General features: G+C 52.3%; 1 protein-coding gene across 1 annotated transcript in view; it reads left to right on the top strand.

Moving 5' to 3' along the window:
• The window catches only part of ESR1 (estrogen receptor 1), a 345467-nt gene extending 330057 nt beyond the window's left edge, over positions 1–15410 (top strand). Inside the window, exons 7-8 of the mRNA XM_075554364.1 lie at positions 5611–5794; positions 10829–15410. Of these exons, the coding sequence (XP_075410479.1) occupies positions 5611–5794; positions 10829–11063 (419 nt within the window). The 3' untranslated portion in view covers positions 11064–15410. The remainder of the gene's footprint in view (positions 1–5610; positions 5795–10828) is intronic.
• Positions 15411–15613: the final 203 nt, after the last annotated feature.

Raw genomic sequence — 15613 nt, 5'->3', positions numbered from 1 at the left:
TTGTCGGGTGTTATTCAGTCTGTTTCCTCTCCTAGTGCACCCGAACTCCAAAGGATGGCATGCTGCCTTGTCCTCTGCTGGCCTCACCATGCTTGCTAAGTTTGAGCCCCCTGTCGCAGCCACTGTGTCAAGACTTCTCTTGGGAGGCCTTTCTCGTTTTCACCGACTCTTCCCTTTACTGCACATGATGTGCTTCTTAGGATTGGGGTTTTCCTGATGCCGTGCCCAAAATGAAATCTTACTCCCCATCGTGCTCCTTGGAACCTTTCGGTCGTACTTCTTCCAACACAGATTTGTTTGTTCTTCTGGCACGCCGTGGTCTATTCAAATTCTCTGCCAGCACCAGAAACCAAATGCATCGCTTCTTCTCGGTCCTCCTTATTCATCGCCTAGCTGGTGGACGCATAGGAGGCCCTTGAAAATGCCACGGCTTGGTTCGGTCACACCTCAGTCCTCACAGGAGCATCTTTGGATTTTTAGCACGTCAGATGGTCTTTTGCAGCAGATTTACCCCCACACCATGTGCAGTTTGATTTCAGGCTGCTTGCTTCCATGGGTATTAATTGTGGAACCCAGTAAAACGAAATCCTTAACTTTATTGTTTTCTCCATTTGTCACTATGCTGCTTATGGGTCCAATTGTGAGGATGTTCTGCTTATTGGGCCAATAGTGAAGACTTCATGTTTAATGTTGTGCTTTGACCCATCCTGAAGGCTGTACTCTCTGATCTCCAGTAAGTGCGTTAAGTCCTCTTCACAGCCAGGAAGCAAGGTTGCGTCGTCTGCACATCTCAAGTAGCTCATGAGTTTTTCTCTAGCCGGGGTGCTTCATTCTTCTTCACGTAGCCCAGATGCTCAGATGATTTGTTCAGCGCAACAGCAGAATAAATATGGTGAAAGGACAGAGCCCTAGCATAACTTTTCCTGAGTGTAAACCATGTACTCTTTCCGTGTTCTGCTCAAACGACAGCCTCTTGGTTCCTGAACAGAAGCCACATGAGCACCATGAAATGTTCTGGAATTCCCATTCTTCTCAGTGTTATCCCTACTTTGTTAGGATGCACGCAGTTGATCCCAGAGATACGTCCAGGAGATAGAGATTGGGAGAGAAAGACAACGAAACAACTCTCCATTATGAGGGCCTGTCTCATCACCGTGGGACACTCAGCAAAGCCCCTGCTAAGAAGTGCCATCATCAACCTAGAACTCCCCAAATACTCTATGGTGACAGCTCCGCCCCCAATCAGAACAGCACTCATGGGTACTGTGATGCCCAAGGCAAACGTGGAGGACAGTTCAGAGCAAACAGGGTCTTTGTTGGTGGAAGCAATTCCCAGCAGAGAACCCGGGACGCTGGCCCGGTACTGATCCATCAGTGCCCACACTTGACCTCTTGGAGCCTGGGAAGTCCCTTCTCATCCTGTGAGTGGCAGCTTTCTGGCCTGAGCCACAGGTACCTGTGGACAGAGCACGTTCTCCAAGCTATCTGGTTTCCATGGAGTCATTCCACTTCTTTCTGCCAACGTGGCCTGGACTGACAGACTCCCTCAGACTCTGCTGCCACAGTCTTCCTTTAGGCTAAGGAAAAAAAAGTCTATTCTTGATAGAAGAATTGGTCTCCAGGTTTCGGCTATGCCTTGGACCTTGGGCAGGCTACACGTTGTAGGAGCAGTAAGATGCGCCCCCGCCCCCTAGCGGAGGCCAGAGACAGAGCATGCCATGGCTTGGCCACAGGCATGTGTGGGCTGCAGTTGGATGTGCCCACATTCCTGCAGTCTCTGGACAAGAGCCTGTGGGGCAGAGAAGGAACCAGAAAGAGGGACGCAGAAGTGCATACAAATCGAATGAGGGAGAAGGCAAGTATTAGAACAAAAGATGGAGAGGGAGAGGGACCTCCTTTGTGGGTAAGGCCAGAGGGGTTGTCCCTGCCCACCTCCAGAGGTGCCTTACCGCCCAGTCCTCATGCTCCCTTTGCTGGCTCCGATAGGCTGAATATATTCAGACCTGTCAGCAATACTTCAAGCCTTGAGTACTGACATGAAGCTTGTTTCTTTTTCCATCTCGGGGATCCAGAACCCCTTCATAGTGGCCAAAGCCCGGCAGGATGTGAAACTGTGTTTAAAGACCCTGTCTGTCTGCCCTGGCCAGGGTGGCAGAGACCTCCCCCCCAACCCCCCCGCAGTACGGAAATGACTGGTAGCTCTTGCTCACGGACAGTGGTTGCCAGAGCACCAGACGCATTCTGGGAATTTGGATCAGTCGTCTTCTCTGCAGTGGCCCCTCTGAGGGAGGGAGCAGGCTGTAACGCGGACTGCCTTTTGCCGGCAGAACCCAGAAGGATGGCGGCTGCTGTTCCGGCCATCCGCTCTTGGCCTGCGTTTTATTTTTAAGTGTATTTGCACTGCTAGGGAGTACCTGCTGACAAGGCTGAGATGATAAGTTGTATGGGAGCCAAGGGAGGACTAGAAAAACAGGCTTGTGGGGAGAGAGTGGCCTGCCTCCTTCCTGGCCATCCTGCTGAGAAAACCTCCCCTCCACAGGCAGTTCTGCTCCTGAAACAGGGATACCTAGAGGAGAATAAAGCTTGGGAGCTCCAGGCACATAGTAGGTTCTCAATAAAAGTGTGCTGAATCCATGAATTCAGGCACTGAATCCATGTGCGCGCACCTGTGCACCTATCATGGGGGCAGTGGGCACAAGTCCCCCAGGAGAAAGCGGTACACCCCAGGGTCTGCGTGCCAGATCCCTAGCCTGCATTGAAAAGCGTGTTGTGAAACTCTAACCTGAGCTCAGGGTTGCTGCAAACCAGCAAGAAGGCCAAGGGCTGTGAGTGCGTCTCCTCCGTAGGCAGAGCCATCCAAGCTGCTTGTTCCCGGATTCTGTGGTTTGCGTGAACTAGGAAGGGAACTTTGGTGCATGAGGCCAACATCCTGGGTGGTAACCAAAAAAAGAAAAGAAAAAAGAGGAACTATGTAGAAAGTGCAGCATCCAAGTTGGGACTCCCTCAGCTCCACGTCCGGGGAAGACTCGCACATCCTCTCCAGCCAGATGCAGGGATTCTGGAAGATGGGAGGAGAGAAGGGGGGTTGATGGTGTGATGGGGGTTGAGTCAGGGACACACACACACAGCCCCCGGGCACTCAGCTGAGTCCACCAGTGCACACCTACCTTACTCGGTTACCTCCAGGCCACCCCCAAGCCACTGACCGCAGGTCTTTTTAGTTGGTGGGCTCATCTTTTCCATTCCCAGTCCTCACCCTGCAACCTCAGTGCGGCAGCGAAATCATCCAACACTTGCTTTCCTCCCCCACTGCCGGCCTGATGCTTACCCCTCCCGGGATCTGTTTGCTTTGGAGTGGCGCACGTCTGGGTACCGAAAGCGACCGTTCTTCTTTCCAATGACACGCGGGCAGACTCTTGGCTGGGTGGGTTTTGTTGTTGTCCTTGGGTCTGTTTGCTTTAACCCTGAACCAAGTCTCCACCGGAGCAATGGCAACTCTGTGCCTGGTGAACTCCTTCCTGGCTGTCGGCTTGTCCCCCCTCGCCAGCCTGCAGGCTGCTGGGTGAGAAGTTCCAGCACCCGCTGACCAGGGAGCCTTTCCCTTGAAGGAAGGGGGCAGGGGGGAGAAGCAGTGTGTGTATGGAGGACTGGTTGGGCCCCATGTTCAAGGCGAAGACGATGACTGACCAGACCCAATATCTGATCTTCCGAGTGCGCCAACCCGACGAAGGAACAAGCCAAACTCGCTGTCCCGGAGCCCGTTAGGAGGTGGAGGGACACTGTCAGACAGAGGAGGAGGGGAGGTCAGCCCCAGGGGCTTTCCGCAGCGGCCATCTTTACAGACGCAGACGCCCTTTTGGTCTCCAGTGGAGTGGCTGGTGGGTTTAAACCACAGACCATTTGGGTAGCAGCCCAGTGCTTCATCACTGCACCACCAAGGCGGCTCCTTAGCAACCCTAGGGGAAAATAATTCACTCTCACCACTTGCTTAATCGGCCCCAGAGAGCAGCTCTGATTGGCTGGTTCCGGACCAATGTGATCCCTGGGCTCTGAGGCTGAGTGGCTCTGAGTCAGAGAGCAGGATGTGGTACCAGAAAAAGAGCAAGGCAGAAAGATCAGTACCCACGGGTCTCCCACCCTGTTCTTACACCTTCACGCTGAGCTGAGACGTGCTGGAGCCCTAAGCCTGGCCTGAAGCCTGGAGGGCAGAGGAGAAATGTCCTCCAGCAAATCCAATCCTGCCTGGAAAAATGACTCCCTATTCCCAGAAATCTCTCAGCACCCTCTCCAGTGCCAGAGCAGTGGGGACAGGTCTCCTGAAGAGCAGGTGTGAAGATGACCTGGCCTAAGTAAGCTCTGTTTACCTGCCACCCCAGTTGACTCAGTCGGCTGATGGACTGAAAAGGAGGGGTTAAAGGGGGCGCAGGGGTTAAGCGATTGGCGACTCTGGCTCAGCAGTTCGAGCCAGCCTTCCTCCCCCCCACCCCCACCCCCGGGAAAGACAAGGCTTCCCTGAAGATGCACAGCCTCTGACATGCAATGGGGCAGCCCTCCTGCGTCTCGCAGGCTCATGGCGACAGCGTGGACTCGCTGTTGGTGGGCTTGGGGGTTGTCCTCCGCTTGTCATTGGGAGAAAGAGTATCCCAGTGCCCACCACACAGGGTTGTCGTCAAAACAGGATGGGGCACGTTGGGGGTCACCACTGCCTGAACCTTGATGACAAGTCCTGGGAAATGGGTTCATCTAGAGGCCGTCACCAGAGCTCCGGCGGCAAGAGTGGTTATTCCATGGGCTGCTAAGCGGCAGGAAACCGCCAGCCTCTCTCCGGGAGGAAGGCGAGGCTTGCTGCCTCTGTGAAGCATTGGTCTCAGCAGCCACAGGGGCCGTTCTACACTGTGCTCTCAGAGCGCTAGGAGGCCGACTCGGCTCCATGGCAGTGAGTGAGGGGAAGCCACCCATTCTCTGGACCCTCAGGTGCATTCTTAGTCGCTCTGTGACCAAGGACGACAAAGCGAAAGGCTACCCAGTCCTGCCTCACACACGTCTCTCTACACTGAGCACCATCCAGCAGGGAGCATCATCTTCCTCAGCACTGTCTCCAGCGAATGTCTGTCCCAAGCTGTAGGATTTATTGGGCTGCTAACTGCAAGGCCTCCTTGAGTCAGAATCCACTCTATGAGCAATCGCAAGGTCGGCAGTTCTAACCCACCAGCCTCACTACGGGGAAAAAGATGTCTGTTCACATAAAGATTGACAGCCTCAGAAACTCCACAGGGTGGCGGTGAGTTGAGATGGACTTGACACCAGGAAGTTTGGTTGGCTTGGCTGCTTTGAGTTTATTTCCATGTGTAGATCACCAGGCCTTTCTTCCTCGTGTCTCTGTCTTGGACACCACATTGTAGTTTGCCCACCAAAAGTGACTCCACTGATAGGTGAAATACTTCTGGTCCCCCAGCAACACAGGGTTACATCCCGACCATGGGTGTGGCAGGAATGTGACACAGCCCTGGGGTTTCAGAAGCTTGAGAAGCTGCTCTGGGGGGTGGGCTGGTCCCCCCCAAGCCCAACCCCGAAGACCTCACTCAGTGTCTCCTTTCTCTCCACCTGCAGGAGTGTACACCTTCCTGTCCAGCACTTTGAAGTCTCTGGATGAGAAGGAACACATTCACCGTGTGCTGGACAAGATCACGGACACCTTGATCCACCTGATGGCCAAAGCCGGCCTCAGCCTGCAGCAGCAGCACCGGCGCCTGGCTCAGCTGCTCCTCATCCTCTCCCACATCAGGCACATGAGGTGAGGTGCCCCCTTTCCCCAGTTTGAGAGTGCAGCTGCCCCATGCGCTTCACCTGCTACAGCGGCCGGCCGTGCCAGGGCAGACGGTCTGGGAAGCAGGATGTCCTGACTCTGACCATACCTGGGGCCTGGGGCCTGGCTCGGAGGAAGCACACCTACTCTGGGAGGACAGAGGGAGAGGCAGGGTTCCATGGGGTCCCCGGCAGGTGGCTGACACTCAGTCTGAAATAAAGCCTGCTGGAAGTCTTGGCAGAGTGGGAGAGGGTGAGGAGTCCAGGGGGCAGGGGGGATGGGGCGCTGTTGGGTAGTTTGCTTGGTCCCAACCCCATCACTCCCATCTTTAGAAGACACATCCTCCCTGCCCCCACCCCCACCCCATCTCATACTCTCCTACTCACATGTGGACATCCTGCCAGACTCCCAGCTGGCTGCTTCGTGGGCTGTCCTCCCTGTCTGTTCTAGTCCTCTCTACCCACCTTGTTCCCCTTTGTGCCATTGTCCCAGTTCAACGCACCACTGTTTCCTGCTGGGTTTCTGCACCGGCAACTCATAGCTCAAGGTGAACATTGGTATGTTTTCTTCAAGGTCAGGAAGCCCATGGGAGGCCTCGTGCACTGAGGCCCAATCTGTTTCTTGCTGCCCACCGGGTGCTGGGCCCTCAAAGAACTACCAGGCACGGAGTGGTACCACCCACCCCACCCGCCCAGTGTGATGCCTTCCTCATTCCACGGGAGGCTTGGGGAGCCCCTGGGGGCAGCGATTGCAGTCACTTCTTCCCAGCTTTTCAAAGCACTTGAAACCCTCATGCCTTCCACCTTGACCCTTCCTATGCCGTTCATTCTAAAGTCAGATCTGATCAGGCCATTTATTCCCTTGCTTCAAACCTCTAACTGACTCCTCAGGCGTGTGAGATAAAAACATCAATCCTTTTATTTTGCTTGTAAGGAGTAATCTCAGGATCCAGTTCCTCCCAACTGCCCAGGGGCTCCTCTAGGGTCCGGCAGCCATAGGAATTGCTCTCTGACTCAGCGGGGAGGGCCTCTTCTCAGACTGCAGGTGGGCTGGGATGCTTGGTTCCTCTCGGCTGGGCTCAAACATCTGGGCATAGCCGGGAGACTTGACCGCCAGCTACAAGTCTGCAGGTTGGCCAGGTAACAGTGCACTACCTGCTTCTTACCTTCCTTGTCCTCAGCCAGGTGAGCTTTGGCCCAATCTCATAGCCCTGGCAGAGGAACAGGCAGCCCTCCCATCTGGGCCCAAAGCGTTTTAATCCTTTGCTTGAGTCAAACCTGTTATGCTTCCAGTAGCCCAAAAGTCAGAGGGTGAAGTCCAAAGTCAAAGATCCTGGGTGCATGGCAGAGGGGCGTGTGGGTGAATGTTTCTGAACAAGAATCTAATCTGCCTGGGTGCTTGCAGGAAAGATGCCCTGAGCCTCTGAAACCCAGTTGGGAGTTACACTCATCTCCTTCCTATGGTTCTCGCCATTTTATGACTGTCTATGCACCAGGGAGCCCTGGTGGCATAGCGGATTACTAATTAGGCTGCTAACTTTAAGGTTATCAGTTTAAACTCATCAGCTGCTCCTTGGGAGAAAGATGAGGCTGTCTGCTCCCATAAAGAGCTACAGCCTTGGAAACCCACTCCTACTCTGTCCTACAGGCTTGCTATGAGTCACAATTGGCTCAATGGCAGTAAGTTTGGCTTCTGGTTCAGTCCAAGAGTGTGTAAACTCTGAGGTTGGAATCTCAACCTGTCTGGTGCACTCTGTGCACTCAAAACCATCTAGTACTGTGCTTGGAAGATAGTATGTGCTCAATAAATTTTGCTTGTTGGGTCAAAGAAAGGCACCTGCAGAGGAAACATCACAGATGATTAACACATCTTTCTCTAGTGCTGGTGTTTCGATTTGCAATGCCAAGGTGAAGGTGGCATTCGATCTATTTTAAGTAGCCACACAGTACAGTTGGCAGGGCTTAATGGACACCATGCCCAGGAGAAGACCCTGCGGTGCAGGGAAGAGACTGTCAAATGCAGGCTCCAGAACTGATGAATGAGGGGACGTTACATCAGGAGAGGGCCAGGTAGCTATGAGGACAACATCTGTATGACCTTGGGCTTATCCCAGGTTTCTTGGAATGGAGAGAGATAGACTCATTTCTTAGTGGTATTGAGGGGAAGCCCAGCTATCTGCAGGGTGGTCTCCATCACTGGAAGAGACCTTCAGGCCAGGAGATTCCACTATCCCATTGTCAACAAGTTTGTCCCTGCAAGTGACACCCTTTTGAAGATAACTTTGCAGATCAGTCGCCTCTGGAGAAAGTATGCACCTCTTTACTTGTTTCTGGTTTTGTTTTTCACTCACTCACTCACTCACTCACTCACTCACTCACTCACTGCCATCAAGCTGATGGGGACACATAGCCACCCTATAGCACATGGTAGAATTTCTTTGGTGGGTTTCTGAGACTGTAACTGTCTATGGGAGTGGAAGGCCCCATCTTTCTCCCAAGGTGTGCCTGGTGTTTTTGGACAGCTGACCCTTACAAGAAGGGGCTTACTAAATCCAGGAGAAACTGTGTGGCTGAATGAGCAGACGATTCTTGAGGCTTCTCTGCCCTGTGAACCTGGGATGCACCGGTGATGGTTTCCCCTTTACAAAGCTGGGAATAGGGATTTCCCAAGAATCCCGGAAATAGACAAGGGTTTGGCCTTGAGCCGGGAAGGCAGGTGACTGCACTCAGAAGATGGCCCCAATCTTTTCCCAGCCTTTCTCTGGACCGCTATCGCCGACAGGGTAGCAGGGAACGGACAAGCTTAACAGATCCTCTGCCAACGTTCCTGGCTGAGCAGATAATCTTCTCTTGAAGAAATCTCACGAGTGCTTACCGGGAGCTATGGAATGTCCTTGCTGGTGTAGAAACTACCTCTTGCAGATGGGTGTTGTTATAGGTGGGTAGGAATTTTCAAATCCATTAGCTACTCGCCAACATTAGTAAGCCGAATTAGTTAATGCAGCGGTTCGCAACCTTCCTAATGTCTCAACCTTTCATACAGTGCTTCATGTGTGGTGACCCCCACCATAACATTATTTCCGTTGCTACTTTGTAACTGTAATTTTGCTACTGGGGTGAATCAGGTGACCCCTGTGAAAGGGTCATCTGACCCTCAAAGGGGTCGCGACCCACAGGTTGAGACCGCTGAGTTCATGGCTAGTGTGTTTGCACTTCGTGCACAGCTCTCGCTGGCTTTGCTGATCCTGCCCAGGGCACTTGCATCCCGAGACACAAGAACTCTGCAGCTTCTGCTGGAATTGTGGAAAGCTGCCGAGAAGTTGCTATTCTGTAGAGAGCTTGTTCTCTCTCTCTGTCTCTCTCTCTCTGTCTCTCTCTCTCTGTCTCTCTCTCTCTGTCTCTCTCTCTCTCTCTCTCTCTCTCTCACACACACACACACACACACACACACACACACACACACACACACACACCCTCTGGCAAAGCCCAGCTCCAGCCATATGTTACAACACAGCTAATCTAACACTGTATCTTCTCTGAGTATAAAATGTGATTCATCTGATGTCCTAGGAAGCAGTGGCAGGCCCAGAGGGTGTGGGACATTAACAGCCGTTTAAATAAATACATCTAAAAAGCCAAAAGCACCACCCAGAAGCGTAATTCCAGTGGCGGTGCTGGGTAGCTTGCTCACCACCTGGCACATCTCCAGCTTGGGCTGACCCTGCCCCCAGGAAACCAGAGATCTCAAGGACATGCCCTTGGTCCAGTTAGAGGCGGATGTGTCTTCTCCTGGTGGTGCACTGGGGAGAGGCTGTGTGAGGTTTGGTGGAGGCAGATAGAGGGCCCACACCTGGGCCCACACATCTCTTACGTCTGAGCCTATACACAGCCCGTAGGAGTCAGAATTGACTCCACCAATGCAGGTTTGATGTTTGGGTTTGGGGCCACTGCTCTAGGCCCACAGAGAGAGCCCAGCAGTTGCCATCAAAGCCAGGCTGAGTCATTGATGGCCCCATGGGTGTCAGCGATGACTGATGATCTGTAGGGTTCCCAATGGGCCATTTTGTTGTTGTTGTTGTAGGTCACAGCCTTTCTTCCATGGTGTCTCTGGGTAGATTAAACCCCCTAACCCCCTTTCAAATATCAACCTGGCTCATTTAACCATTGGCCCCACCCAGGAACTCCCACAGGAGAGGAGATGGTGGCAATCAACCCCTTGCCTCTCTGGGCTTAACGTGTGTGTGTGTGTGTGTGTGTGTGTGTGTGTGTGTGTTATTAACACATTGATAGAGAGGTCACTAGGAGCCATGGTGGTGATAGGGTGACCAGTTGGGCTGCCATCTGCAAGGTCTGCAGATCGAAACCACCAGGCATGCCTCTCTAGGAAGACAGCTTTCCTACTCTGGTCACTAGTTACCTTCTGGGGGAACCCAGAGGGCAGTTCTACCCCGCCCTGTCTCCGTGAGCTAGAATTGAGTCCAGGGCACCTAGTGGGTCCTGTGGTGGAGAGAGTTCTCTGGCAGGATGGGGGGGGGGAGTTTCCTGCTGTGAGAAGTGCGGTTCAGATGACATCAGAGAGAAAGGAGGACCCTGGAGAGCCAGGAGGTTCGAGGGTTAAGTGTGCAAAGGGGGTGGAGGCTTGAGCCCCATCAGCTGTGCCCAGAGCGATCAGCTCGGAGGAAGACTACGGGCCTCAGAAGCCAACTAAGGCTGGTCTAGGGTGCCCAGTAGGATTTCAGGGAGGGGGTCTTGAGTGGACAGGGAGCATGAGACGTGGGCCCTGTGGGAGGCGGGCACCACAAGTCGAGTGCCAATTCCTTGTGCGTTCTGAGATGAGTCCCGCGCTGCACGCCATGGTTCCAGGGCAGTCACCTAAAGGTGCTCTTGAGATCATGGGAGCCAATGCCTGAGGGTGCCACTGGGAGCTGGGGCGGGGGCGTGGATGTGTGTGTGTGGGGGTCCTCTTTTCCTCCGGGCTTGGTGTGAGGGTCCCAAGCCGCCCTCTCTGTCTCCCGCCCCGCAGTAACAAAGGCATGGAGCACTTGTACAGTATGAAGTGCAAAAACGTCGTGCCCCTGTACGACCTGCTGCTGGAGATGCTGGACGCCCACCGCCTGCACGCGCCGGCCAACCGCGGGCCCGCTGCCCCGGAGGAGACCCACCAGAACCAGCTGACCCCCATGAGCTCCGCCTCGGCGCACTCCCTGCCAACGTATTACATCACCGGGGAGCCGGAGAGCTTGCCCAGCACCCTGTGAGGGTCCCCACCTGCGCCCACGACGCCTCCAAGAATCCCCGCAGCCTTCTCCCGCTCCGCCGCACCCTGCGCGCCCAAGTCCGTCTCCCCTCACACACCCAGCGCCGTGGCCCTCTGCCACGAGTGGCTGTTCCTTTGCTTTTCAGTTCTTCGTGGCGCGCCTCGTCTTGGGGACCACCGGAGGGATTCAGGGGTGAAAAGTCTGTGGAACCGCTCTCCTGCCACCCTTCGCTGGGTCGCTAAGCCCAAGGATGCCTTTGGTGCCCGCGGCGGTACTGGTTCCCAAGCCAGGGCTCCCGAGACTCTGCTTTTAAGCCACCGGTGGAGACCTGGCGAGGTGGCCCCTCCACCGCCGCGACACCCTCCCACACGCACAGGAAAGAATTGGAAGCAGCTTGCTTTCGTTCTTTTTTGTTGCTGACTTAGAGAAAGTGGGTTCACCCGCTTGTATTCCTGTAGTCGCACTTCCCTTTCGTTAAGTGGAGCGAGCCTGGGATGCTCGTCCTCGCTTGCATGGCGATAGCGGCAGTTCTTTCCCTTGCAGGAAGGCAAGATGCACGTGGCGATGGAAGACGCTTGCTGGCCAGCTAAGCCAGCCTAGTCAATGGGGCGGCGCAGCTCTCCCTTGGCTTCTGAGAGTCCTGGGCCTGAGCTATGGGCTCCGGTGACTTCTTGCCCCCCAGGGCTCTATAGAAGACAGCAAGTTGGTCCTGGTTGGTCTCTCTAACATATACCAGGCTGAATTTCTAGTTGCTTCTTTAAGAAAGCCTTCTTCCCCAGCCTGGGACACACACTGTAGAATTGGCTCCCAGGCAGGTTCTGGGACCGGGTCACAGTGGCCAGCAGAGGTGCTCTGCCTGGCTCTTCGTCGTAGGCAAGGCACTGAGAAAGTGCACGTATCTTGACTGACCTATGACCGAGGACAGTTGAAATAAGCAGGCGCCCTGGTGGCATGTTAGCCCGGGAGTAAAGTGGGTGGGGATACGGGGCTAACTACTAAACCAAACCCAAACCTAACCCACTGCCACCTAGTCGAGTCTGATCCCTCTGAACTCTACAGGGCAGCGTAGAACTGCCTCCCTGGGGCTCCCGTGCTTCGATGGGAACCCATCTCTCTCCCACAAAGCAATGGGGGCTTCAATCCACCGACCCTTTGGGGTCAGCAGTCTGGTAACTCCTGCTTGTCACAGGGATGAAGGAATGAGGGAGAGATCAGGGTAGAAACTGGACTTAACTGTGAGTGGAGTTCGCCCAGGCACAGGGCTGCCCTGGCATCTCCATTCCTGGCTTGGCCCTACAGGTACACCACACTCTGGGAGCACAGTCAGGGTTAGGATCAAACCCCCCACCCCCAGCTTCCTTGAATGTTAGCGCCTAGAAGCATGTCCTTCGTGCCATAGGCCAGCACCATGTGAACAGGGTGGAGCCCCTCAGACCTGTTGACTTTTGAGCTAGATTTCTAAGAAAGGCTCACCCCCATTCCCAGACCCCTTTCTCCGGGCCTTTGCTTCCTCTGGAGTCAACTGTGGCTCATCGCTTTTTCTCCACTGAACTCGAAGTGCGGTCTCCCCCAATGGCCTCGTTGTCTCCACTCCCAAACCCAGCAGTACAGATGAGCTACGAGGGCCTCTCTTGGGATGGCTGGTTCAAGAGTAGATTCCATTCACTCCCCATTGCCCAGCAAGCGACCACCAAAGAACAGAGGAACTGGGAGGACCAAAAAAAGGTCAAAAGTAAAAACCACCCAAAGCGTTTTCATATTTGTGCAACTCAATCTGTGGGAGGAGGGGGCAATTATATGTATCTGCATCAAGAATTTGTTGAGAACACGATTCTTTTGTTGTTGTTTTGTACAGGGTCGCTATGAGTCAGGATCAACTCAATGGCAGCAGGTTGGGTTTGGTTGGTTTTACGAAGCACCTTACTTATATAGTATAATATATATATATATATATGAATAATTTTGTTTTGAAGTTTCGTTGCTTGCTTATAAGACAACTGAATGTAGTACTTCTGTTCCGGATTTAATTTGAGTGAGTTAAGATACAAAGCCAACAACAACAACAAAACATGACAGTTCATTGATCTGCGTTTCCAGGCACCTTGTCATGTATGCTGTCATTAATATGGACGGCCTGGTGATTGTGCATTTAAACGGAGATCACTTTTCATATTAACTTTTCTATCCACAGTAGACAAAATAGCATTAACCCAAATGCCTGCTGATGGATATTGAATGATAGACAATCTTATATAGCTGAGATTATGCCTGAAAAGGGAAATTATTCAGGGCAGCTAATTTTGCTTTTACCAAAATATCAGTAGTCATATTTTTGGACAGTAGCTAATGGGTCAGTGGGTTCTTTTTAATGTTTATACTTAGATTTTCTTTTTAAAAAATAAAAACAAATTAAAAAAAAAAGCAACTCTAGGACTATAGATGATGTACTACCAGCTAAATCCAAACGATAATACTGTGGAGGGTTTTTACATTATTCATCTAACATGTTTGTATTCATGTTAAGATACTACTGCGTTTGAATGGGCAGAGATGATCAAATGGCTTAAAAGGCTAGCCCAAAGGTCTGAGATCATTGTAGCACTCTCTCGTATTCTCATGCAAAGAGCCACTAGGGGGCAGCTGCCAAGCGCAGCTGAGGTCGCTCGGTGGGGGGCATACACTGGAGAATTGTTGCCTGTGGTTTGTTGTGGGGGTTTTGTGTAGTTTTTGTTTTGTTTTTCCTCCCCCACTCTGAGGCAACTGCAGATTTGAAAGACCTAAGGGCTTGGGGAAGGCTGGAGGAGTAGATTCAGGGACTTGGAGACTGTGAACCCAGTAAGAGCGTTGAACGGATTTCCAGACAGATCTGCACTGGCCCTCATGCTTGCTTGCAGACTCCATGTTCCACGTCCTGACTTCTGTGCTAGAAGCCACAAATCACTAGGTCCCATTGACACCCATTTCTAAAGAGGGGGCTTGGGTTTTCCAGAGAAGAGCTATCTAGACCAAGCTCCCACACTTGCTCTATTGCTCTTGGGTTGCTCTCAAGCACCCCGGAGAGAGACTAAGTCATCCAAAGAACAGACCTTAAGTACTCTGAGAGTGTAAACTCCCCAATCTGTGAAGGTCCATCTCTGAGTCTATTCCCTTGACCCCCTGGCAGGTACATTTCACCAGGCCATACCCTGTCCTCTCTCAGGGCTGAGCAAATCAAGGACCTGCTGACCTTTTACTTCTGATCACGCTAAGGTGTGCTCACCTTGAAATCTTACACAATGACCTACCTGGTCATTGATTTAGGCCATGGGTTTCAGGAACCCCTAAAAGATATCAATTATAAATCCCTTCCTGCTCTTGCTTCCCGCCACTCCCCCTGCCACCCCTCACCTCTGGAGTGAACTGTGGATACTGGGAGGGGCCAGGAGGCCAGCAGTATGCCTAATACTCTCCAGCCAATCTGCTGGGGGAGGTGGGAAGAGGAGCTAGCCATGATGAAGGCTCCTTTGTCATGCTCATACGGCACCCATCATTCTCTGTGGAGAAAGGCTGGGGACATTGATCTGGACTTCACTTCACCGGTCCTTGGTGAAGGTACCGAAAACTTAACTCTCAACAGGAGCCAAGGAACCCAACGGTGGTCCCAACTATCCATCTTTTCATTGGAGTGGCTGTGCTGTGTCTGTCGGCATGTCCTTTTCCACTTGAATTAAAATGTGGCCTTTTTTGAAGTCATTTTAAAATGTGGCCTTTTTTGAAGTCATTTAGGATGGTTTTCTAAGTCATTGCTGCCTCTATGGCAGCATTTCAATTTTGCACTGTCTTTGAGAGATCCAAGACATTTTTTCTGTTGTTTTCTCTCTCTCTCTCTTTCTGCATCCAAATGTGCCTGAACTTTAAAAAATGTTGAAATGTCGCTGTGTTCCACACCCATCTTCAATGTGTTTGTACAGAGCTGTACACCCTGTAGACAACATACAACCCCAGGAGCAGGTGCCCGACACACAGACCCCTCTGCATCCAGAGAGGTCATTGGTTGTAAGATTTGAATTCATAAATAACATTATGCCAGTTGATGTTCTCTCACAGATGATAAACAATGCTTTGTTTGTGCGCTGCACATTCTTCAGTGTGGGGCTCTTGTTTTATGGGGAAAGGCTCACATGCCAACTCATGTTTGATGGATTCGGAAGTCCTTTTGCTGATGCATACTCTTACTGATGTGATTCTGTTTTTGTTACAGCTTTGCGTTGTTGAAATGAAACACACTTGTAAACCTCTTTTGCACCTTATTAAAAAAATAAATAAAAGAAAAAGAATCCAGTGGGATGCTCAAGCACCTGTAAGCAATTTTCTCAACCTATTTGATGTTCAAATAAATAATTCAACTGAAGATACCAGGTTTGGTTTCTATGGGTCCCACACCTCAATCATGGCTACCAGTACCACCTTGGATCAAGATGTTGAAGTCTATCTCTAGAACCCTCCTGTTGACTAGCCTCAATGCCAGCCCCTTTTGCCCCCCCCCCCCACCACACACACATACCCATCCC

Source organism: Tenrec ecaudatus, chromosome 7, assembly GCF_050624435.1.
Source record: "Tenrec ecaudatus isolate mTenEca1 chromosome 7, mTenEca1.hap1, whole genome shotgun sequence".
Classification (NCBI taxonomy): domain Eukaryota; kingdom Metazoa; phylum Chordata; class Mammalia; order Afrosoricida; family Tenrecidae; genus Tenrec; species Tenrec ecaudatus.
The sequence above is the reverse complement of the archived record's forward strand: the minus strand, read 5'-3'. Positions and strand labels throughout refer to the sequence as shown.